This window comes from Mastomys coucha, unplaced genomic scaffold (assembly GCF_008632895.1).
Source record: "Mastomys coucha isolate ucsf_1 unplaced genomic scaffold, UCSF_Mcou_1 pScaffold12, whole genome shotgun sequence".
NCBI classification, from domain to species: Eukaryota; Metazoa; Chordata; class Mammalia; order Rodentia; family Muridae; genus Mastomys; species Mastomys coucha.
This window is the reverse complement of record NW_022196894.1, coordinates 32,017,799-32,042,987: the sequence shown is the minus strand read 5'-3', so window position 1 is coordinate 32,042,987 and position 25,189 is coordinate 32,017,799. Positions and strand designations below refer to the sequence as shown.

Sequence of the window (25,189 nt, the reverse complement as noted above, 5' to 3'; positions counted from 1 at the left end):
AGGAGGAGGAGGAGGAGGAAGAGGAGATTAATTAGACCAATTTACCATTTTCCAATATGGGGACCTGTGCAGGGCACTGGGCCAAGCAGCTGTTCCTACAGCAGATCTCCACTCCACTTTACACTAGGAAAGGAATGTGCTTGGGGGTTGTAGGCGGCAATTAGCTCAGATAAGACCAAAAGGCCAGAGAGTCACCAGTTTCATTTCACTGACTTCACTGACATTTTTTTGGTCCCCAGCATGTGTAAGTCACTGAGCAGGATAGAGAAGGGCTTAAAGCCATGTTGTATGGGGAAGTGTTGAGTGACTTGTGGCTGCTCCTAGTGGTATGGAGAACCCTGTGGGACACATGATTGCTGCCTTCAAATATTTGAGTGCTGATTTGGAGAGAAGGGAGAAGAGTTGTTTTATGTTGTTCTAGAAAGCAGAAGCTTCCAGAGGATGGCAGTCTGCAGAGTCAGCAGTGTGGCTTACAGAGAGGGGTGGGACACAGGCGTGAGTATGCATGATGTGAGTGTTCAAGTGGGCTTGAAGTAAGAAGAGACCATTTATTCTCAACATGGCCACAGGGAATTTACCTCGATGTTTTAGCTCCTTCATCTGTGAAATATAAATCATAACTATCTTAGAAGTTTACTTGGGGAATCAGTAAGTTAATTTTAATAAGTTAGAACTGTGTCTGGCCCATCCTAAGTCATCAGTAAATGCTGATGTTATGGTAGACCTGGGAGTCTAGAGTGAGTGACATGTGATCCCTCAGAATCCCAGCTTTGGGGATACTGTGCTTTCTGTGTCAATGTTCCAAGGCTTCTTTTTGAAATCTTCTCTGTCCCTAAACCTTCTTCCTTCCAAACACATGGAGCCTAAGAATGCATCCACCAAAGACACCTCTTTTTGAGTTCTTCCTTCTGGCTCTACTGGTTCAAAGACACAGCTCCACCATTTTCCCTGAAAAGACAGAGGGTGTACTTCACCCTTTGTAGCTTTGCCCCTGGGAGTGGGAGAAAAACACAAACTGGAAAGATGGCAAGGGCAGATAAGGAAGAAAATGTCACGGTCAACAAATCAACAGAATTGTCTTAAATATGCTTAGCAATGGACCTAATATGCCAAAGAAGGAATGGTTCCATCCTTTAGTTGTTCATTGTCTGCTTACATTGTCAGTCACAGTGTAGTTTGATATGTACATTGCCAGGTATGCTAAGCTAACTAAGGGCATTAAAATCTAGGTGTCTGAAAGCTAGTGCAAAGTAGGCTCATCACAGGCACCAGTTACAGAGTGAGGAGCAGCCACCATCTCAGATGCTACAGACAAAGTGTGAAACCAAACACAGCTGACTCTGAGAAGTGACATGTCTGTTGGCCAGTTTTTATGCACATTTCAGTGACCAGTATCAACCTCAGTACCCATCTCTAACCTCAAGGGCACAGGGTCATGTTGCTCCGAGAGGGTAGGCTGGATGTGAACAGCCATAATAACAAGTGTGGGGAGCCACCAAAGGCTGTTCGGTAGAGATGGACACTATGAGGTTTGCACAGGAAGATTGTTAACTGCAGAAAACAAGATTGTGAAGCTAGGTAGGAAAGCCAACATGATCCTGTGATGATGTTGGACTACAACCCAGTCTTGTGTCCTCATCTAAATGTCAAGACCCCTCCCCTCCCAACTATAACTACTTCTTATCCCAGGCTCAGTCCCACAGGAACAAAGTAATTGATCACAGGTGATTAGACTGTGAAGTCAAATCTAGTCAACTTTGATTGTATGCCTTGTGAATTTCCCCTGAAGACGTTCATAAACTCTGTGTCAGAATTTTCACATCACCCAACTGCCTGGCCCGAAGGCAGTCAGACTCATTTTAATAAGCAGCAAAGACAAACATAATTAGGGAGGTAAGGCTGCCACCACGCCCCTTGAACCACTTGTTACAAGCTAGACGGAAAGCGCCTTTGGCTGTGAATTATCTGCAATACTGCTCTCCCCAGTTACTGTGGGTAACTATGAGTTAACAGCACACTGAGAACCTTTACGGTGACAAATCTGCTGTGGAAGTCATTTTCAGGACAAAAACAAGGGGGGAAATGTTGAGGAGAGCATCTTCTGAGCCTGGAAAAGGAAAGGTTTAGTACCAGTAGCCAATTAGTGTGAAGCAACCTGTCCACCGCCTGCCTTAGCTCCTCAGTGAATAAGCCAGCAGCAAGCTGTGGCAAGGCAGGCCTCTGTAGCCTGATTAGGCTGGATCTCCTCTTGGGTTTCTGGGTAAGGGAAGGGAAATCCCGGGATTGTTTGGTCAAGTCACATGGGCACCCATACTTCATAAGCACCGCTCGGTGCCCTTGTTTTCTCGGATGTTTACAGGCTTGTCATTAAAAGGAGCTTCCTACAAAGACGGGTGGCAGTGCTCCAAACAGGTGAGGCGAACAGAGAGAATTACAGGCGCTTTCCCTGGCCTCAGTGATGAACGATGCTGCCAAGAAACAGATGAATGCCAGCAGCTATCGTGGCTCCAGCCAATCACTGCGGGAATGATCAGTTCTTCAGGGAGGGTGGATGGAAGGGGCAGGGATGTGGATGGCTCTGCAAATTCATTGAGGCATTTCAGTCTTCATGCTTGGATATCTCTCTCTCTCTCTCTCTTTCTCTCTTTCTCTCTCTCTCTCTCTCTCTCTCTTTCATACACACACACACACACACACACACACACAAAGGTTTTGTAGTATATTTTACTTCAAGCTGCAGATGAGTTCCTAGATCATAGAGCCCTATCATGTAAAAACTAAGCTATGGGTCCTCTTTGCAGAGGAATATATATACATACAACATATATGTATATATACATATATATACATATATATATGCAAATGCTTTAAAAATATTTTTAAGAGAAACAATAGAGTGCTAAATCTTGATGATCAACCTCCCCAATTCTAGAATTCAAGAACTTGATAACTTCCTTTTGTAAATCACAGAACAAGTAATTGAGAGTCAGGTCTTGTGCTGGACACTGGGCCTGTGGTGATGAACTCACACACAGAGTTGTATCCCACAGAATTCACAAGAGAGACAGATGTTAGGTGCATAACTTCATCAATAAATATGTAATTGCAAACCAATGGCACCAACGTTTATTGTCCTAGAAGAAGGGGAAAGGAAAGAGAGGTATATAGAGGAGGAAGGGATAAATGCTGTATGCATTTTTAAAGGCCAGGATTTCTATGACAAGGGTATGAAGCAGGGCTGGATTCAGGTGAGGAGGGGCATCAGGTGCACTTTTCCTTAGCAATCAGCATTGGCTTCACAAGCTCACTCATGCTCATCATGAATGACATGTGAACCAAGGGATGTCCATTAAGTCCTTGGTATGTCAAGTTGTATATAAAATCATCAGCTCATAAGTTACCCACATATGTTTTGTCCCTGGGTCCACTGTTTGCCTCTGATTAAATATGTAATTCTAGCGAAGGTGACAGTCACTGAATATACTTGCTTTCTAGGAATGTTATAGCAAATACCACAACTACTGTGTCTTAAACACTGGAAATGAAGAAAAAAAAAAAAACTAGGGATGCAGCTCAGTGGTAGAACACTTTCATAGCATGTATGTTCAAGGTCTTCCCCCAGCAACATCATTACAGACAAACAAAAAGACCAGAGATGTATTATCTTACAGACTGACTGCATGGACACAGACCAATGTGCGAGCAGACTGGGCTCCCCTTTGTCTTTCTTGGTGTGCCCTCAACATAGTGATTTCTTTGAGAATGCACACACTCCTGATGTGCCACTGTGTCCTTGCCTCTTGGTTTTATAAGTCACAGGTTGGATTGGTCAGGGCCCCACACTAATAGCTGCACTTTAAATTAACTACTTCCTTAACAACACTTTCCCTGCATGTGAACACATTCTAAGAAGCTAGGGCTTAGAGTGTCAACATGGAGATGCAGGTTTAGTTTAGTACATAATACTGAAATAACTGCATAAGTCCTGGGAAGAAAATCAGGAACTTCCTCAGTCTTATTTATGAATTTTATCAATAAAGAACACCTAAGCACACTGAGAGTGTGGGGAAAGTGCCCCACTCAGTGTGTGTGTGTGTGTGTGTGTGTGTGTGTGTGTGTGTAAAATCAATGAACCTGCAAGAAAAAAAACTGAAACTATTTAATCTTTGGATTTTTTTCTCATAACATGATTTTTTTTCAGTTCCTACAGGGGAATGCTGGTCTTCTATGATGGTCTTTATGATGACTGACCTACTAAACCCAGTAGGAAAATATCCTCTAATTCTCTGGTTCCCTATAGTGCCTCAGGTTTTCTGAGCTCTCCAGGGCCTTCCTCTTTCTTACTTTGCCTTCTTTTGGCAAATTATCCATCCCCTGAGTGTGGCCTTCTCTGCTGGGAATGAGGGTGGCTGGAAGTAAATCAGAGCCTAGTCTATACAGAACAATCTTATAGCTATCCATGTAAGGTTCTTCATGTGACAGGCCCTCACAGGGGCATGTGGGAACCTAACCCAGCCTTATTTACACTTTTAACTAGCTGGTTCTTTAGAGAAGAAATGAATTGCTAATGGCTCCTGTCTGGAGTTTTAAAATATGGAATGGTATTCATTTTCTGTTGTTATGACAATTGGGAGGGCTCATAGTAGTGATGACCGTATGAAATGATAGTAGTGATGTGTACATGAGCAGTGGGGGGCCTTTCTGCTGCCACACGTTTTTAATTCAATGCTATTAATTCATTCAGTAGAAGCAAATATTGCATTTGGTGATATATAAATCAAACCAGTTGTGAAAAGTTTGTGGTAGTCTCTTTGTTTTAAAGGAAAGTTAAAAATGACAACCCCCAAGGAAAAGCCATGACTGCTTCAAGAGATAGGAAGATTCTAGGCAGGTGACCTCTTCTCTTCACTCAAATATATTGCTGTGTGGTGTCCTGCCATTATTGATTGGGGAGGCCTCAAAGCAGGGTTCTGCTGTACTTCCTATAGTAGCAGAATTTCTAGATTCAGGTGGAAATACATGCATGCGAGTACACACACACACACACACACACTCTTCCAGAGACACACACATACATACACATACATCTGTACATACATTAACACAATAATGTAAATACCAATAGTAAAGCACTGGGGTTTGTTGTCCTAGAGGAAGGGGAAAGGGAAGAGGAAGGATGTAGAAGAGGAAGGAATGAATGCTGTATGCATTTTTAAAAATTAGTATCATGTAGAAAGCTTGGTAACAATGCATAATCCTCTTCTTTTTCTTCCTCCTTCTGTCCTGTAAAATCACAATCTCTGTGAGTAGGTCCCTGGGAACATATATTTTTAACAAGTTCCCCCAAATGATTTATATTCCCATCACAGTGAGAAAACTCTTGTTCTCAAGCCTTTATATGTATAATAGTCACCCTCTAAAACAAAATATCTGAAGGCCCAAGAGAAGACTTCTAATGTGATAACCCAAGGAGCTCTGTGGACCTCCTCACTTCACACTGAAAGTAGAGAAAATTATTTTAAAACACTACTTAAAGTCTCTGGAGATAATCTGAAATTTCTGCAGAAAATAAGAAGTAAAAAGCAAGCAAAGAAACAAAAGTGAAAAAACTCAATAAGAACAGTATTTGTGAAATTTGAGTCAGGGACCCCCTCCCTCCTTTACCCTCCCTGTTCGGGTGGGTAAAAACCACTCCATACTGCTTGCAACCAGGATTTCAGGTCCTCTGTCCTCCAGCTCCTGGCTGAAGGACTGTGTTCCCATGTAGGACATTTCTATTCCTGCCCCAAAGCACCTGTTTTGAGGTTTGAGTATGGGTGAGTGTAGCCTAGAGAGCTATTCTTCAAAGCCCTCACTCAGGGGACAGCAGCTGTACCATGAGAGCAGTGATGTGAGAATATTAAGGGCTCCCCTTGATGGTTGAGACAAGGCATGAAGATGTGAGGTTATTCACTCCACTCCCCCCAAGAAGTTAGCTCCTAAAAAGGAGGTACCACCAAGGAAAGCACCCCCCCCCGCCGCCACCCCAGCTCTAGAACCATGATTGGCTTGGAGATTTGGTTGAGGATAGAAACTCGTACTGTACAAAACCAAGTCGCAAATCTTTCCCCAAAGGAACCGACTTTATCTACAACAGAGATTACAGATGTTTAAGGCAATAGAGCTTTTAAAAGTGCCCTTGGGAGAATCTTGTAAAAGGCAGGGATTGGAGATGTAGATTATACTTTAGACCCGATAGCTTAGCAAAGAAAATTGAGGAAAGAAAAATAACAAAGGAAATTCTTTATGCTGAAGGCAACTCTTCCAAGAAAGTAATTTGAATCTAGCATAATGGACAGTACTGATAAAAATTAATTTTGTAATTATAAAGGGCAAGGTATGTACAAATTCACTCTCCTTCTGTCTCTTCACTGACTTTAAAAATAGTTGTTTAAAATAATATATAGATGTATTGTTGGACCTATAACATAGAAATGTAATAAAGTAACACACACTAAAGATATATGTGGGTAAAAATTTGTATTGTCAAAGGAAACATCTCCAGTAGTAAGTGGAATCCATAGGAGCAAATAAAAACATGTAGAAATGATAACTAGGATGCTAATAAACACAAACTATAATGTATGTTAAGTCTCCTCTCTATCTCAGTCTTAACAGGCATGCAATTATAAGAAAGTGATAATTATGGCAATGTGGTGTTGAGTTTGAACCATTTATGGTTGTAATATATACGGAGCAATACCACAGTACACAGGGAAAGCGACTAAAGCTCTCTCCAGGAGAATTGCTTTCACATTCACTGAATTAAATAGCATATATCAGAGGCTGATTCTGCTAAGATAGATTTCTTAGATAACTAGGAAGACAAGTTAAAAACAGTAAGAATCAATCAGTAACAGTATTGAAATGCTACATTAGAAATATTTCCCTAAAACTCCTGACTCTCACAGTCTGGTTTATAATGACAAACATCAGTGACAGACTCAGGATATTGGGGGGACTCCAGTGTTGTCCCCTAAATGTAGCTGCCTGCAGCCACACATACAAATGGGTCTTCTGGAATGGGAGTAAGGGCCTCAAAAATTTAAGGGTACCGGAATGCGGGAAGGGGTTTGAACAAATGAGACGGAGACATGGTGTGTTTTCAGTTTGCCATCATTATTCAACTCTCCTTGTTACCAACTAGTAGGTAAGTAAAGCAAAACCCCTCTCCCGAATGTGTCAGCAACTCTTGGCCAAATCAGCAGCTTCATCTTCAGTCTCTGGAAGAGGGAGGGGGCACTTCCAGCTAACAGGAACTTGGAGAGAGGCGTGGCTATTTGCAGGGGCTTAGAGAAAGGCATGGCTATTTGTGGCAAGGCAGGGTCTGACAGAACCAGCCCTCAGCTGTAGGAGGGTCACACCTAAAGAGAAAGCTATTAAAGCCATCACCTCTCTTTTCTTCCTTTTCCCTCTTCTATGTCAGTGTGCAGTGGGGTTTTGTTTCTTGTTTCTCGTTTTTTTTTTTCTTCCTGACAGTTCTATAAATAGTTTAATTTTTTCAGTGGATTTGTGTTCTAACTCAGAAAGCAGTGCAGATAATGATCCCTGATTCTATAAAGGATGGTGGTTTTTCCTGATAACAGCCAGCACTATTCTAGCTCCCTTAAGGAAATGAATATCTGTGGAAGAGCTCATGCCACACTAAAAACAGAGATGGTACACAGGAGCATTTAGACACCAGAATGGATTTGTGCTTACGTACCCCACTTAACCTTTTAAACCTCCACAGAGACCTTTTAAATTAAGAGAGACCTTATCAACCTGGACCAGGTTTGAGATGGAGTGTGTGGAGGTTGGGGACAGTTGAGATGAATGGAGACCATGAACGGAAAATAAGGGAACCCTCATTACGCCTCTCCAAGTGTTAATGAACTACTGCACAGCTCATAGAGCCCAGGGAAACTGCTGCCGCTGAGGGGTATTTATCATCATCTGAGAAGATTTGTAGCAAGAGCGAGAGTGTGAATAACCTGGCTCCTGGTCCTCCAGGCATCATGTGTGCTGAAGAGCTCCCCGAGGACGTCACATTACATGGCTGCTTTGACAGACAATTAATAGGAGAGAGAAGTTAAAAATAATCAGGATCGCCGCTGTGCTGTGTTGGAAGGGTTTTCCTTTTGTCTTGTTCCTTCCCAGGGAGCTTTCTGCTGGCCTAGTATGAAACAACATACATGTTCATGAGTTTTTAACCAGCAAGCAAAATGGGAATGGATGCTAATGAAACCCAGTGTGGAAAGGAGACAGCAGGTCGAGGTAGTCCCTGCAGATGCACTGAGACACACCTGTCGGTGCCTTTCAGAATCAAGGAGGGAAATGTTTCCAAGTCACACAGGGAGAAGCAGGGGCCCGTTGGAACCTCCAAACTCTGTCTTTGTGAACACCCTGGCTAGTGGCTCATGCCCCAGACCTTTTGGTGAGGAATGTAAGATCGAGAGGTGGGAAGGACACCTTTGGCTGGTAATGGGAAGCTGATTGATTACAATAAACCATTCTGCTATATCATAGGGGACAGTTTTACCCTGTGTACAGATCTCTAGAGTAAGAGTGATATCCTTGCTTCCTTTGGCTCCTTCCATGAGCCACAGCTTCCAAAGAGTACTCAGTGGAGAGCAGCATCATTGATTGCGATGGTTCCATAACAGTGCATGTAAAGACTGCCCTGATGTTTGTCTTTGGCATACATGCAATCTGTGTTAGCTCGCTGCTCAAAATGTTTCAGCCAAGCCTATCCCAGTCTCTCTCAGGCTTTACGTTTTGGGTAGTCTTCTCCGAATACTCCTCTCCCGGTGATGCTCAAGGATGGCTACCTTTTCAGTCTTCCCCACTAAATGTTTACCCTGCTTTGTCTCCTAGAATGCCTATGTCAACATCAACCGCATCATGTCCGTCGCTTCCCGCCTCTCAGAGGCTGGCCATTATGCCTCCCAGCAAATCAAGCAGATCTCCACACAGCTAGACCAGGAGTGGAAGAGCTTTGCCGCTGCCCTGGATGAACGCAGTACAATCTTGGCCATGTCAGCTGTGTTCCACCAGAAGGCAGAACAGGTAAGACCTAGAGGCCTACGGCAGGTGGTGGTAGTGGAAGGCATGTGGGAGCAGGGCATGGCAGGGTATAAATGCACATACGCTCTCTGTAGAGAACCCTGAGATCCCATTGAATAGGTTTGGTAACAAGCCTTGTTCTGTCCTACATATACAAAGAACATTGGTAACTTATGGCTTTGACTTTTCACATAAACAGGAGAGGATTCAAAGAGTTTTCATTCTGCTTTCAAGTGATGTGTGTGAATATGTGTGTGTGTGTGTATGAATGTGTGTGGTATGTATGTGGTGTATATGGTGTGTGTATTTATATGTATATGTTATGTATGTAGTATGGTATGTAGTATGTGTGTATGAATGTGTGATGTATGTATATGAATGTGTATGATATATATGTGGTGTGTATATATGAATATGTGTGGTGTGTATATGGTGTGTATGAATGTATGTAGTATATATGTGGTATGTATGAATGTGTGTGGTGTATATGTGGTGTGTATGTGTATTTGTGTGTGTTGTATATGAAGTGTGGTATGGTGTGTGGTGTGTGTATGAATGTGTGTGGTGTGTATGTGGGATGTGTGTATGTGTGTGTGTGTGAATATGTATGGTATGCTTGTGGTGTGTGAATGTGTACAGTGTATATGTTTGTGGTGTGTATATGTGTATACCTATGTGTAGTGTGTGTATGAGTGTGTTGGTGTGTAGTATGTGTATGTGTTTGAGTGAATATGTGGCATGTGTGGTGTATGAGTGTGTGTGTGTATGAATGTGAGTGTGTACATGTATGTGGTATGTATGTGTGTATGTGTGTGTATGCTGTCTGTGTATGGGAGTATGTGTGGTGTATGTGCATGTATATGTCTGTGTGGTGTGTATGGTATGTGTATGTGGTATGCATGTGTGAATATGTGTACATGGTGTGTGTATGAATATGTGTATGTATGTATGCATGCATGTATATGTGTGTGTATGCGTGACTGATTAATGTACTCTAATAGAGACTAGAGGAATGAGAGAGTAGTGGTCTGAGTCCTGAGAGCAGAGGAAACTGATTTACAGGAAGCATGTGTTAGGTACGTGCTGTGGATATTAAGTTAGTAAGAATGCAGTGAGTGGGAATATCCATTGCAAACTGCAGAAGCTATAGGAAATCATTTTACAAGACAAACACTGAACCTTGAAGCACAGGACCTGCCCAAGAGCCTGTGGTATGCCAGGTCCTGGCTCATACTAGCTCCTGAGAAATGACTTCTTAATTATTTTCAGAAAGTTGTGAGTTAATTGTTCAACATTGCTACATGCTAAACTCATCTCTTCTTATAATCTGTTCTTGGGGTTATCTTTATGCTTTCTGTGATGAAGATCATGTAGAGTTGTACACTCCTGGCTGTCTCTCCCCAGTTCATACTCACTGATGTCACATTGATAGGTTAATATGTTAAAATGTGAAAGTTTTATACCATGGAAGTCATCACATCAGGACTTGAGGATATAATCTTAGAATCTTAAGAAAATGGAAGAGTGTATGTCTTAAAACACACTCTTCAAATGTATCTTGTCTATAATTCTTATAGTGTGAGTAGCATCTGAAATCCAGGAATATCTTTTCAGTATTCACACTCACACATATCACTGAGGGGCAAGCTTTGGTCTTACTCCCTCATGTAATGTAAGCAAAAATATCAAAGTGTTGTGCTGGAACAATTTAAGCTTGTCACTTACAACCAACCATACACTGACTGTGGATACAAGGGTTTCTCAAAAGTACCTGTGAGAGTGGATTGGCTATATGAAACTACAAAGCTGAGCATTATAAATGCTTTGTAAATGTAGATTACACAGTCTTTATGTCAATACAGCTTATAATGTGTTCATGTGTACATATATATACACATATACACATCCATATATGTACTAATCATTAAACACTTTCTTACACCCACTGATAAAAATCATACAATCTCTGGGCTGTTGAGGCTTCAAGCCAGAAACGTCTGGCTTTGGTTCTTGAATGTATAACACCTCAGGCCTTCTAGGTTTTGTTCATGGTGTTCTGTTTAGGTACCTCGCAGGTAACAGAGTTCCAGACACATGGTCATATCTTAAGTCCCTCCTGCTAGCCTCTAACGTGGAAGGCAACAGCATGGTATCACTGAAGCAGTCTTGACTTTGAGGCCAGACGTGAGGGTTCTGTACCTATCCCCCTCCTTACTAACTTTCAGATCGTCAACCCCACCATTCTGAGCCCCTTTCCTCTTCTCTGGTATGAATCTGATTCTCATATTCATGGGGCTGTTGGGAGGAGACGTGATAGATGGGCCATGTAAGCTGTCTAGAGTGCTCACGACTGCTAGGTATCACTACCGTGGGTATTTGCTGCACACACTGACCAGCATCTTTTTAATTTTTCTCAATCCCATGTTTGTTTCTATCTGTAGCTGACTCACACTCTAAAATAAACACTTGCTATAAATCAAGCCATGGCCCTACACTTTGGGAGGTAGCTAGCTACCTCCCAAACATAGTAAGGAGTGGCTGGTGCCTTTGTAGGATCCCAAGAACATTGATGTTCAGTCTGTTCTGTCTTCAGCTCTATCGCTTGCTCACTTTATTCTGGGCTCATCTAGTTAGCAAGGAAGATTCAGACCTTCCTCATGTCTCTGGCTTCCTTGCTTTAGGCTGGGACCTGCCATAGACTCCTATGAGAAAAACAGGGCAATCCTTCCATCACCAGATGGCACAAGAATACCAAGTTTCTCCCAGGCCCTTTTGTGAAGTTACCTATGGGCAGAACAATAACCCAGTAGGAAGCTTCCCAGGATGTCCCATCTGACACTGGATGGTAGCTGGCAGTCTTCTAGAATTGCCAGGAGATGTCTAAAGACACACAGAATGTAAAAACTAAGTGTAGCAGCCAATAGGCCATGGGCTAAAAGGTGACAGACACCAGGATGAGCCATCAAGTACTTAGAGAAGAAAACACCAGGCCAGAACTGAGATGAAATGGAGAAGTTAGGGTGATTTGTTTGCTGACTTGGATTGGTTTGAGTCAAAAACAAGTTTATTTGTATCTATTTTAGTGCATTTTTCTCAGGATTTACCAGTCCTTCAGGGAAGTCATAAATCATGCTTCTCTTTAGTTGGGGAGAAAAAAAAAAAAAACAGATTCAAGACTATTTTTTAAGCGTTTATTTAGGCGGCTCTTTATTGTGCTCCTATGGGCTGTTCTAGGCAATGAGATAAAAAGGTATTTAGGCAATTAATTTAAATGGAGCTGTGCACCCAGGCGAGGGAATCCTAGACAGTACCATTCCAGACTGTTGGGTGAAGAGTTATTTGCATTTTAAAGGTGTGTTTTTCCACCTAATAAATCTGAGCGGTTTTAGAAAGCTCACCTTTTGTGCAGGAGGAGCCATAGCTTTTTACAGTTGTTAATTTTATTTTTTTAATAATTTGATGTCTGCTAAGGTCTGTCTAGACGCCACATCCCAGGAGCCACTGCCACTGTAGGAGCAGCAGAGTCTGCCCTACTGTGTTCTGTATGTGCAGCCCTCAGGAGCAGGGCTCAACAGTTCTGATGAGCCTTAATCTGTATGCCCTACAGGAGGAGTCTCTGCAAGGTCCTAGGGGTGCTCGTGACCTCTGGGGGCGTTCTGTGCCTCTCCCCACAATTCCCTGTACCCAGGATGCACAGGCTAGCAAGCTCTCATTGTATGTCATTCACCCCCTCTCCTGTGCCCAAATGTGCAAGGAGTGCTCATTATCAGTGGGCTGCAATGGGCTATGCAGGTGCCTGCTGTTTGCAGATTTTGCAGAGAACACCCCACTAAACATCCAGATGCTCAGCCCTGTCCTTAGTCATTTAGAAACTATACTTTCCAGATGTCTCCCTGGCTGAGCTTTGTACCAGGGGTGGTAAGTGCAGCCTTCTGAAGCTGTTCCTGAAGTACTAAAATTCCTCATCGCCCTTGCCAACATGTCTGACCCTTGCTCCCCTTTAATTTTTAATTCTCCATTCAATGTCCCACACTCACTCACCTGATGTCTCTTTCCAGTTTCTGTCAGGAGTGGATGCCTGGTGTAAGATGTGCAGCGAAGGCGGCCTTCCTTCTGAGATGCAGGACCTGGAGCTGGCAATCCACCACCACCAGTCCTTGTATGAGCAGGTGACCCAGGCCTACACAGAGGTAAGAACCAAAGAGACAACCACAGGTCTGTGTGTGTTGGGTGAGGGGCCTAGGGGACAGCCATGTGTACTTGGAGGGTTCAACTTTAAGAAAAGAAAGCGTCCTTCTTTTGTATCTTTAGGAACTTTGATCTTTCTTTTGTATCTTTAGGAACTTTGATCCCTGAGCTGTGGAGTCTCTACCCAGGGGCAGATTTGGTTTGAGCCTCTCTCAGACCCACCCTGCTGTGTATATGTTCATTTTCTCCTCTAGGCCTCCCTTGTCCCCTTTCTCTCTTGTCCCTTCATGTGTGCCCAGACACCTCCTCACCTGTGTGAAGAGTGAACTTCCTTATGAGGGGGGAAGGGTGTGAGGAGGCAATGCGAGCCCTTCTGAGCTTGCCTTCCTGTTGGTAAAAGAATGTGTAACAGCAGCACTTACGCCCCTATATGAAAAGCAGCTCACTGAACAATCCTTGTTTTCTTCCTAGAAGAGCCAGGGGAAGTCCCATAGTGTACAGGGGTAGGAAGCTGCCATTTGTGCAAAAGGCAAACTGAAAGGCCATTCCACTGAAAAACAAAATAGAAAGCAGGAGATGCTGAAGGATGAAAACAGGAATTTTGTGGGACACTCCTGCCCAGGTGAAAAAAAATAGCCACGTGTACACACGTGTACAAATACACAAGCACGAATGTTTGCTGACTGGCATGGATTCCAAGGAGAACAAGTTGAGGGGGAAAGCTGGGAGGGTTCCGGAGCTGGATGAAGAGAGGAATTGAATGCAGCTGTAGCTGGCATCTCTCCACTGGGAGTTAGAAGTGTTCAGCACCGTGGCTCCCCCCCATACTGCCTGCATCTGATCCCTCTCAGGCGGCTGCTAAAGATGCAGGCTGGAATAAAAAAGTGTCCAGAATTGGGGATTATCATGGACATTTTTAATAACCGTTGCTCCAGGTAAGTTTGCACGGTCAAAGGAAAGGTTTTTGCTCCAGTGGAGACAGTTTGCATCTTGGACTCTCCTGCTTGTTGGCTGTGTGGCCCCAGTCAAGTCGCTTTAGCATGCTGAGTGTCTGATTCTTCTGTGAAGTGAAGCTCCTGAGTAGTGTCAGGGATGTAAGGATAGCTTGTGCCACATGCATGGCCAAGTACAGCGATACAGACTAAATATGGAGAGTCTTGTCAGAATAGGAAGCACACAGAATACTTCTGAGCTAAATCAAATCCCAGCAGCTCTGATCCAAATGGCCCCCAGGCTGTGCCTCTACCCATGGCCCACAGATCTCTAAATTTACTCCTTGTAAAGTACAAAAGTAGAGAGCGGATGAGGCTCATGCCTGTACACTATTCACTCATATCCATGAAGTGCAGGAAACATTGACGGACAGACAGACGGACTGTTTCTCCCATCTCCTAATGGCTCTGGGAGGTTCCTCTCAGCCTCTACAGATGTAAAAACTGAGACACGGAGATGGACCTTATGTTGGTTTGAATTTCTGGGACTTGGCTACTGTCTTCGCCATACACCTCTGAGCATAGCATGGAGATACAGTACTTGTTCCGAGTCCCCCATGGAGAACTGTCCTAGCTTCAGCCCTAGGATATCACTGTTCACATCTTTGGAGGGGATCACCTCTGCATTATCTATGAGCTGCACCCCCTCACCAATGCACTGTGGAGATGGGGATAGAGGGTGGGACCCGTGGGTGGGTGGGGATGCTTTCCTATTTTGCTTTAGCCTAATTCTACCACATCACTTCTTTTAACCCCAACAAATTGTTGACCCCTCCCATAAGAAGACTGTAGCTTCTTCTGTGTTCTAGAGTTTTCATATAAGACTGAGGAGAAGATGGTGTGGCGGGGGTGAGGGGTGGTGCGGTGGAGGCTGAAAGGCTGGGAACGGCCCCTGGCTCATCACACACAAGCTAGGGAAACACTTTCTAGTAAGAAAAAATGGCCATCTCAACTCTGCATCTGCTTCAACTCTGATTCTAACCCAGGTAATCTGGACTTGTAAAATTTATGAGGCTTCCAGCATCCTCTGTGTCAAGAGGCAGAGGCACACATTCAAATGGGAACTCTGCCAGGCACTGCAGGGCCAGTGGTGTTGATCCCACAGTACCACATCTCAGAATGAGCAGTGCTTCTAACTGTGGCAGAGTTCTGGGGACTAGAATGACAGGGATGCTGCCCCCACTGCCACCAGCACTGAGGGTGAAGTTGGAGAGTCCAGGAACACGAGGATGCGTCTAAAATCCGAAGGTTCCTACTGTACCTTACCCTGCATAGTCTAAAAAAAGGATTCATTTCAAGAAAAACGGGGGGGGGGCGGGTATAGAGGGAGAAGAAGGGGCAAAAAAAAAACCAACAATGATCAAAGAAAGAGAGAAAGTGAAAAGTGATAAAGAAGAAAGGTAACATGAGAGGCGGTGGAGATGAAGATAAAGCGGTAGGCAGGGAATGCACTTGGCCCTGTGCACTCTGCATGTGGTAACTCATTCAAGACCCACCGCCACTCTGTGAAGTGTGTACCCTTATAACCCCCCTTTACAGACAACTGCACTGAGGACCAGATCTAGAAGCCTGGAGCCAAGGACAGAAAGCTGAGGAAGAGAAAGCAAGAGAGATTTAGGATGGCAGCACACGTGCCTTTCTTTCTGACATGAAGTTCCGCCAGCTGAGGTAGTCAGAGTCATTCAAAATGACCCTCAGCAAGCCTCTGCTGTATGACAGGCACTGCCATGGGACACTGGGGAAAGGATGGAGAACACGGCAGACTCCCTGCCCATGTGCAGTCAGCTATACTCGGGGATGGGAGAGAGGAGTCCACACACAACTTGCTAAGAGTCCTGAAGAGGAGCTAGCTAGAGCTCCTCTCTCCCTCCACCCCGATGTTCCATTCTCCTCTGGGCTATAGATCCTGGGGCTGCCACACTCCTTGCCTGTGATGAGCCTGTAAGAACTGAGGTCCTGGGATCTTATCAGAAACCTCTGGGTAGACTCCTCTTGCCTCTCGCCTCTCTCAGACCCTGCCCGCTTCTGTTCTCCCTTACTCGGGGCTCTTGACCTGACCTCCCTCCCTTCCTGCAGGTCAGCCAGGATGGAAAAGCATTACTGGATGTCCTGCAGCGTCCCCTGAGTCCTGGGAACTCCGAGTCCCTCACAGCCACAGCCAACTACTCCAAGGCGGTCCACCAGGTGCTGGATGTGGTACACGAGGTACTGCACCACCAGCGGCGGCTTGAGAGCATCTGGCAGCACCGCAAGGTGCGGCTTCACCAGCGGCTGCAACTGTGTGTCTTCCAGCAGGATGTGCAGCAGGTAACAGGCTCTGTGCCCCGCGTCCCACCCTCCATCTCATGGTACTGACGGCTCGACCCCTGACCTGGCTATCAGCCCAAGCACTGAGCCCTTGGCTGTTCCTCCACCCACTGCAGGAGAGGAAAACAAGACAACCAACCAACCATGTTAATGGCATGCATCTTGCTAAGCAGTTCTAAATAGTGTCGAATAGGAGGCCAACCTCAGTAGCAACTCCTTGTAGTCAGGAAACATGCTTCATGCAGGCAGGGAGGTACTAGACAACTCTAGTATTGTGGTGTCATTTAAACACTTCTGGAGAGGGACTATAGAACTCACGTCTTGATTGAGGATGAGGTATGCTGACAGAGTAGGGGTGGGTGTTAGCATACTTTTTGGCCTTTTTATTGGGTTCTTATATCTGCCTTCCTTCCAATCCTTATTCTACCCTAATCCCTTCTAACCCCCCTGGCTCCCCTACAGTAGGTAGGAAAGAAAGGTTAGAGGGAAAGGGGCGGGGCACGGACCTCTTCAGACTGCTGCCTGCTGGTTAGGAGTATCAGATTCCTTAGGGCAAGTGCAAACTCTAACATCAGGATATCTCTAACCAGCCATCCAGCAGTAGCAAATGCAGCACAGCATCCGGGGAGCAGCAGCTACCACAGGCCCTCTCGGGGACATTTATACCCTCTCCGGAGTTCCTCGAATTAAACTATCTGCAACTGGTAAAATTCACAACCCCCTAGAGCACAAGACAATCATAGTTAGTGGCTGTGGACAAACTGAAGCAGCCCCATGTCCTGCACCTGGGATTAAAACAAAAACATATTCACATAATATAACTGGGTTTTAAAAGAAACCAAATTTTTCACTATGGGGGGGGCGGCATATTGGGGCTTTGAGATTATTGGTTAATGAAGCTGGATGTTTGAAACCAGGTTTAAAGCAAGGGCTGTCGATCACTGTACATTCCATGGTCAGAGGTCACGTTTGGCTTTGTCTGTGTTTTTCTGTTATTGTGCTAGTCCCTGATCATTCATCACTTTAGATAATAGTGAGATGATTGTTTCTGTCTGTAACAGTATAGCCATGCCATCCTCTGGATGGGTAACCCAGAGGAAATTGCCCATTCTTTCCCCCTTGTGTTTTCTGTTTCTCTGTCTCTGGGGACCCTGGGAGCTTTGCCCAGAGGATCTTACACTGGGCAGGAAAACTGAGTAGAATCTGGATCCAAGATCAAGGCTAGGGTCATCTCCCTCTGACTTTCCTGGGGAGGCAGAGTGAGACACTTGGATGCAAACACCCATAGCCATGGCTACAGAGGAATTTCAGTATCTGTCACAGGAAGTACCAGTTCACTTTCCTTCCATTCTCCTGTACTGTATGGTGAGTGTAGTCAAGAAAGAGCAAGATAGCATGAGAGAGAGAGAGAGCCCAGGCACATGTCTTCACAGCTCCTGTTGACAGGAGTCTTCGCTAGGTGCCTAAGGTAGGCAGGCAACATAGGGACCATCCTTACCATTGTTACACATCCTGGGAGCCAGGGGAGTTGGCATGTGTAGAGGAGGCCTTCAGGCTTGTTCATCCTTCTTGGGCTCCCTTAACTCCTTTGTGGCACCCCTTCCTGACTGACATATGATGGAGTCATCAGAAAGATGTCTCAGTCCCCAGAGGTGAGCACAGCTGGTGTGCCAATCAGCTCTGAGACCTGCGGCTGGCAGGAAAGGAAAAGCAGATGAGTTAGATGCCTGCTCAGGCCATCTGGAGCTGTCTGGATAAATTCATCACCCTGATCTCGGAGATCAGGGGAGCTGTCTGGTCTGCAAGTAAAAGAGATGAATGAAGTGCCAGCCCCACAGGGACAAAAGATGGGTGTGGCCACATCCATAAACTCTCTGTGACTGGCCAAGAAGATATTGGCCACCAGTTTAAGTGGGATAGTGTGCTGGTCTTCTCTTCTGCCTCCAGCTGTGACACAGGCAAAGAGCTGCAGAACACTCTAGGGATGAAAGCATGTCCCACATGGATTCTCTCGGTCTATAGTCATCAGATTTTCTTGTAGCCATGTGACAACTCTACTAAAAGGGAGAAAAATGTAATAACAATGCATATATGGCTATTCTACAACATCTTTTAAAAATAAGTGTCTCAGTTTATCATATTGTTGGCACTGTGGGAAAGCAGACAGAAGATTGGAAGGTGAGTGTGGATGGTTCATAATCGCTGAATTCTCAGAATGGTCAGCTCCACTGTCCTCTTCAGGGGGTGCACATGTGACTTTTTGAGAGCATAGCTGTTCAACTGTTCAGTCACCATCATGCTTACTTCATCATTGGCTCACTCCTTCTCAGCATGTGTAGATGTGCACATGTAGGAGAAACCCGAAAGTAAGGCTGAGCAAGCCTTCTGCTGAGTCTTGGTTGCCCGCCTGACATCCAGCCCGTCATGTCTGCCTGGGGGTTGTCTGAACTCACAGGCATGAGGGTTGGAGTGATGAGCATAGTCTTCGGTCTCTCGACTCCCAGCCTTGCATGAACCTGTCCTTGTTTGGGGATACAGTCTACACACGTTATTTCCCTGCTCCAGCCTGCTGTGGAAGTTTGGGTCTAAAATCCTAGCACTTACGATGAAGAATTAAGGCCACCTTAAGCTATATAGTGAGTCAAAGGCCAGCTTGAGCTACTAGAGGCTCAGTCTCAAAAAAAAAAAATCTTGATAACATCCTCAACATCGAATCCCATCAACATTTAAAAACTGCGTGTCTCATTCATTCCAGTCTATTCAAGAACAAAGATCAGGATTTTTTTATTTAGTTATTTCTGAGTTCTTCACAGCTTTTAGCTGTGTCTACATTAGGCTGAGGTTCTCTTTATGCTTGATGAATTGACCAGGAATTATCAAAAGACCCCTTCCACTTGCTTTTGTCAAGTGACTACTTAGCCCTTCCTCCCCCATGCAGTAGGTGTTTCATTGGTGAGTAGCTGGAGCCAACAGGACTGTAACAGAATGGCTTCAAGTTCTTGGTTCTTATGGCCCAGGCTGAGGACACAGGGATGAAGTAATCTCATGGGCCCAGAACTGAACTAAATACTGTTGAGATACGTTAGATAAGTATAAAGATACAAGAAAATGCAAGGCGCAGGTCTACCAGAGCATGCCCGCCAACATGCAGGGTGACTGAGTATTACTGCAACACTTTCAGGCAAAGGAGTGAGGCATCAGGATTTGGTGTCTTAAAGGAAGAGAGAGTTCCTTGAATCCTACACATCATCTGGACCCAAGATAGCTAAGCACATTTGGGATCCAGAGATGTTTTCTCAGAAGCCTTCATGGGAGGCTCATGTGCAAGCATTATCGACCAGGGCAAAGCAGAATGATAGACACCAGAGCAGGGGTCAGGAGTCAGTAAATCCTGTTTCTCAACATGTCTGGTCACTGTGAGCAGCAGAACATAGACAATGCACTGCATCTCATAATGCTTCTGTTTTTTTCCCCCACTTCTAAATCAGGACTGATAACAAGAGCACCTTCCTTATGACAGACTCAAACACAGTAGCTGCCTATCACATAATCACAGTCTCTCTCCATGGTCCTCGGGTGCCCCCTGGTGCTTGTGCTGTTGGGGGCTCCTCAACATCCTCTGTGTAATCTGGCTGATAAAGGACTCCATTACATTCAGTGACTAAATCTCAAAGCTCAACACAGCCAATAATCAACAAAGCCAGTCACACTAACTATACCGTTGAGGGAATCGAGTCCCAGCAATGACAAGTGACTTGGTCATCACTACAGCTAGGTTGCAGTAGTGCCAAGAGCAGAAAGTAAATAGTCTAGTCCACATTCCAGCTGTCTTAGACAAAGGCTCAGGGGAGACACAAGAAGATAGAAAATAAGACGGAAGAGACAGAAAGATGCACATTATACAGGGGAAGGCAGACCACAAAGCCCAGACAGAGACACAGGCTGACAGGCAGTGAGTAAAGAAAGAGGAAACACACTTAAAGATGGAAGCCATTAAGGCAGGTGTAGCTGCAGAGGGAGGCAACAATGTGCAAAATGCAGACAGAAGAGCCAGAGTCTCCTAATGGAGATGGAGAGTGGGCCAAGCTCTGCCTATCTGCCATCTTTCCCCAGTGATATTTCTGGAGATAGATCTTGCCCAGGTAGGGATATTTTGCCCTTTTAGGCTTGAAGTCATTGTGAAGCAGAGATGTATAAGCCGAAGATGTCAGTGGGAGAGACTCTGTTAAAAATGTGCATCTAGAATTGGCTCGATTCCTTCCCTTGGTCCCACAGGTGTGTCCTCAGCTTTCTTTCTCCCTGCTGGGTTGTGGAAATGTTGGAAATTTGGCTTATAGGTAAAACTGGAATTTGGATTCATTAACTGAAGAAAGAGAAGGTTGCCTGCTATTCAGTCAGTATGGAGGGTTTTTTAGTTTTTTTTTTTTTCTCAGCTTAGCATAGAACCATATTGAGCAATAGCCATAAAAGAAGTCTCTGTCAGCATCAGGCATAAAAGCAGTCCATGACAGCATCAGCCAGTCTCTACCGTGTGTCTTTTATGGTCCTGTAACTCCTCTGGCTTCCTGTGTATGCAAAAGCCCACATAGACCTCATATGGTTGGGAAGAACAGAGAGTAAGTACTAACTAGATATCTATTCTTTCTTGGAGAAGTAAATTGTATGTTTTCTTAGTCAGAGGAACCATTCTCATAGCAACCCGGCAGGTCAACTTGTTCTGCCTCCCTTTCTTCCTTGCCTGTTTTGTTTTGTTTTGTTTAATGACCCTACAGTGGTTTTTTTTTTTTTTTTTTTTTGGACTGTCTACTTAAGCTAGAAGTTTGAAGCCCCTACTCCTGAGAAGACATATGCACCTTAGGACTTACTAGTAACACACAGTTGTATGGGTTCCTGCCAGAAAGCAAAAGAATGATAGACTGGTGGAGTCCAGCACAGAGCTCCCTCTGGTGGTGGGGTGAGAGTTGCACTAGTTCATAGGCAGAGAGCTTGGAGCAGTGTTCTTAGGAAGGTCAGAGTGCAGAGAGCTAAGCCATAGACAGGCAGAGCAGAGAGAGGAAGTCTGGCTGTATGCCCACTGCAGGCTGGAAGATGGGTGTGTTCACGGTGGTGTGAGTAGGGAACTGGCACCTTTGAGGCTCCCATGCCTCCCCTTAAAAAGAACAACTCATTTTTAAACAATCTCCTCCTGTAAGCTAACAGGGCAGTAGCATCAAGAATTGGCTTGCATGGTGGCAATGTTCCAAGCTGATGAAAAATACTATTAGAACCAGACTTCCTAAGCTGCACAGGAATCTTCTTGCATTAATTTTCCTGGTGCCTCATGTGGAAAATTATGGATTTTACTCTGTTGATTTTGTTTGCCCAAAAAAAAAATGCCTGAAAAAGAATTGTGAGTATTTTTTAATTATAGATAATCAGTCATTCATTAACCGTAGTGACTATAGCTCCCTAACCAGACTAAGTGAGTCTAGCCATTGAATAATCCAATTGGCAATATTATGTAGTAAAAGGTGAGCATTGTCGGTTGCCATGAAAATGTTCAGCAACAACAACAATAGGTGACCAAAACATGGTGAGTCTGGAAACTAATTTTTCCTACACTGGGAAAGATTAAAGTCTAAGAGTGAAAGGCTCACACACCTTGTGTGCACAATCAGATCTTAGAATACACATATGAGGAGCTGTCATATTAGATTAGAAATGGACCGATCTTATGGTAAGAAGGGAAGAAAGTCAAACATCAAAGAAAAGATTAGTTCCAACTCTTTAGACTAAATTATCTATAAAAGGTACATTGTTCAGAGCTCAGGATTCACCATCTGTATGAGGAAATATGATTGGACATCTAATCCCTTCACTTGCCTTTTCCTATTTCATCTCACAATATCATGAGGTGGGTGGCAGTTTGGTCTCCATCTTTCTGAGAAGGAAATTGAGGCATAGACAGGTTAAGTCAACTCACTTCTGATCCAACACCTGATGACAGATTAATATCAAACCCAGGTCTACCTGACATTGGAGCTCATGCTGTTAGCCTAAACTGCAGCACCAGGAGGAAGGGTGGGGAGGAGGGGGAGACTAAGACACGCCCCAGCCTAGGGGATTATCATTTAATGTGGAATGCCGCTGATCAAAGGAGCCCTGAGAGAGGACTTGGTTCCATAGAATGAGATTTTTCCTATGTTGGATCCCTACTGGTAGCCTAAGGCTGATCCTCAAACTAATGTGCCACAAAAACAGTCACACTCACTGCCTGCCACCTTTCCTTGTGTCCCATCATTTAAGAATTCCTCTCTACACCTCCTTATGCATAATCCAAGTCATCCTAAAACACCCACTCCTAGTCCCCATTCTTCACAGCCCGTGATGTTAACTCAGCCTTGCTGGTTCTGTCCTGTGTACCATATATCTGAATAAAACCCACTGGCCTGTGGCAGTAATTAGCACTTTAAAATTTCTCACTTAAATTTTTAATGGTGATAATCCACTCATTCAGACATTTTCAAGTATAAAAACACATGATTCCTTAGGCAGAATGAAATTCCAGTGAGTACCAGGAGGCTTAGCTGAGTGTGCCAAAGGAAGGAGGGAAGGTGGGCAGAGTAGCTTTCTGACCAGAGTGAAGATAGGGAGACACACACACTCACACACACATGCACACACACACACACACACACACACACACACACACACACGCACATGCACACGCACACACACACACACACATGCACACACATACACACACACATGCACACACATGCACACATACATACACACGCATACACACATACACACGCATACACACACGCGCGCGCACATGCACACGCACAAACACACCTGTCTCCGTGGTCTCACCTTATTGGGCATGCTCCATCCTTCTCTCCTAGGAGGAGGGAGGCAGTAAGTGCTGCTTCTCTGCATTTTCTTGGATGCCACAGTTTAGAGGCTGACTGCTTCCATGTCCATACCTTTCTTCCTGAGATTTTCATGCTCCTCTTGTACCTTCTTCCTCTGGATCCCATTTTCCTCCTACATCCACCCTGCCCTCTACACCCTCTTTCTGTGTGCCTTGCTTCTTGTTCTCACCACAACCATCTCCAATGGTGTTGCCTTGCATGCGTCCGTGCTTATGTACATGTGTGTGTGCATGCATATATGTGCCTGAGTGCGTATGTGTGAATGTATGTGTGTATACACATGCACACGTGTGCAATCTATGTGTTTGAGTGTATGTGTGCATGTGTGTATGTGTTTGAATGTGTGCGAGTGGGTGTGGGTGTGTGTAAATCGTGTGTATGTATGTTTTAGTGAAAACTCCATCCTGACTGAGGAGTGATCCTCCAAAGATGAGTCCTTGCAAGGCAGGCCCAGCACTTCCGAAGTCTGTTTGGGAAGCCTGTTAGAGTGTGGAAGATGATGAGAGAAGGAAGTCTCTTGATAGGGGTCACTGACCCCTGTAAACTACCTTGATGAGCGGTTTACAACATCTTTAATGCCTTCAATATATTTTTAGTTATGTTCACAAGTAATGAATCCTTGGGCCTTAACACACTGATTCTAAAGCCCTGGGCACCAGGCTAAACGATTCATATTGTTACTAATGGAAGAATTCTGAGTAGAGGTGAAACAAAATCAGAGTGAGTGTAGGTCTTCAGACCTTGGAGGTAACCTAAGTGGGGTGGGGCAGAATAGGGCACACACAGGGGATCATGGTAACAGAGTGTGGCAAGCTTGAGCAAGGGTGACTGGGCCCTGTGGGTCTGAGTCCATTCCTATAAAACACTACACAGTACTGTCCATTTCTTTAATAGAAACAAAGGAGGTGTCAGGTATACACATTGAATTAATGAATTAATGAATCATTAAATTCATCTCAGTGGAGTGAGGATTTTTTCTAAACACCCTTTAGGAGACAGTTTCATAATTTTTAATTCCAGATCTGGCAGCAAGCCTATACTTGAATGATTTTTGAAGTTCAGAGCCTCGGACAACAGTGTCAAGCCTTAGTGAGAAGACAGGGGAGTCCATAGCAGACACCAGGGTGAGGAGAGTCTTTCAGAGAGGGGCCAGGTGCTAACTTCAATCCTGCCTGGGGGAAGTGGTCTGGGCTGGCTGAGATGTCAAGGCTCTGAGTGAGATGATGGAGACTTGAGACCTTCAGGCTCTCAGATGCATGGATCTGTCAGGAGGAAGAACTGCAACTGTGAGGGGAAAGACAGGGACTGTATACCTGCTAATGAGCATTAGCTCTGCCCAGCCATATAATGGCTTCTCCCTCCATAGCAAGATGTTTATTTTGATCATACTCTCACAAATAGGGAACAAAAAAAACCAAAATGAGTTCCTGGTAATTGAGTACTTGAAGTGATGCTTGCCTGCTCTCTAGTAACAACCTTATTAGTGCTTGTGGTTCTAGCCAGTCCCCTCTGAAAACAGTGCTCAGTGTACTGTTCAAATAGGGCAGGGACAATGATTTGGTGGACTCTTCCAGGTGCTCTTGTACATTGTGTGTACTTAAGCCTCTAACAACAAAGCATGCTGCAGAGGTCTGCTGGTGCACAGTCACTTCAGAACCATGGCTTCCCCCGCTGGTGCACAGTCACTTCAGAACCATGGCT

At 44.6% G+C, this 25,189-nt stretch overlaps 1 protein-coding gene across 22 annotated transcripts in view; it reads left to right on the top strand.

Moving 5' to 3' along the window:
• Kalrn (kalirin RhoGEF kinase) overlaps window positions 1-25,189 on the top strand; it is a 604,914-nt gene that overhangs the window by 238,341 nt on the left and 341,384 nt on the right. For all 22 annotated transcript variants that reach the window (XM_031363740.1, XM_031363737.1, XM_031363736.1 and 19 more), the window contains exons 7-9: window positions 8,896-9,087; window positions 13,143-13,274; window positions 16,341-16,571. In XM_031363740.1, the coding sequence (XP_031219600.1) occupies window positions 8,896-9,087; window positions 13,143-13,274; window positions 16,341-16,571 (555 nt within the window). The remainder of the gene's footprint in view (window positions 1-8,895; window positions 9,088-13,142; window positions 13,275-16,340; window positions 16,572-25,189) is intronic.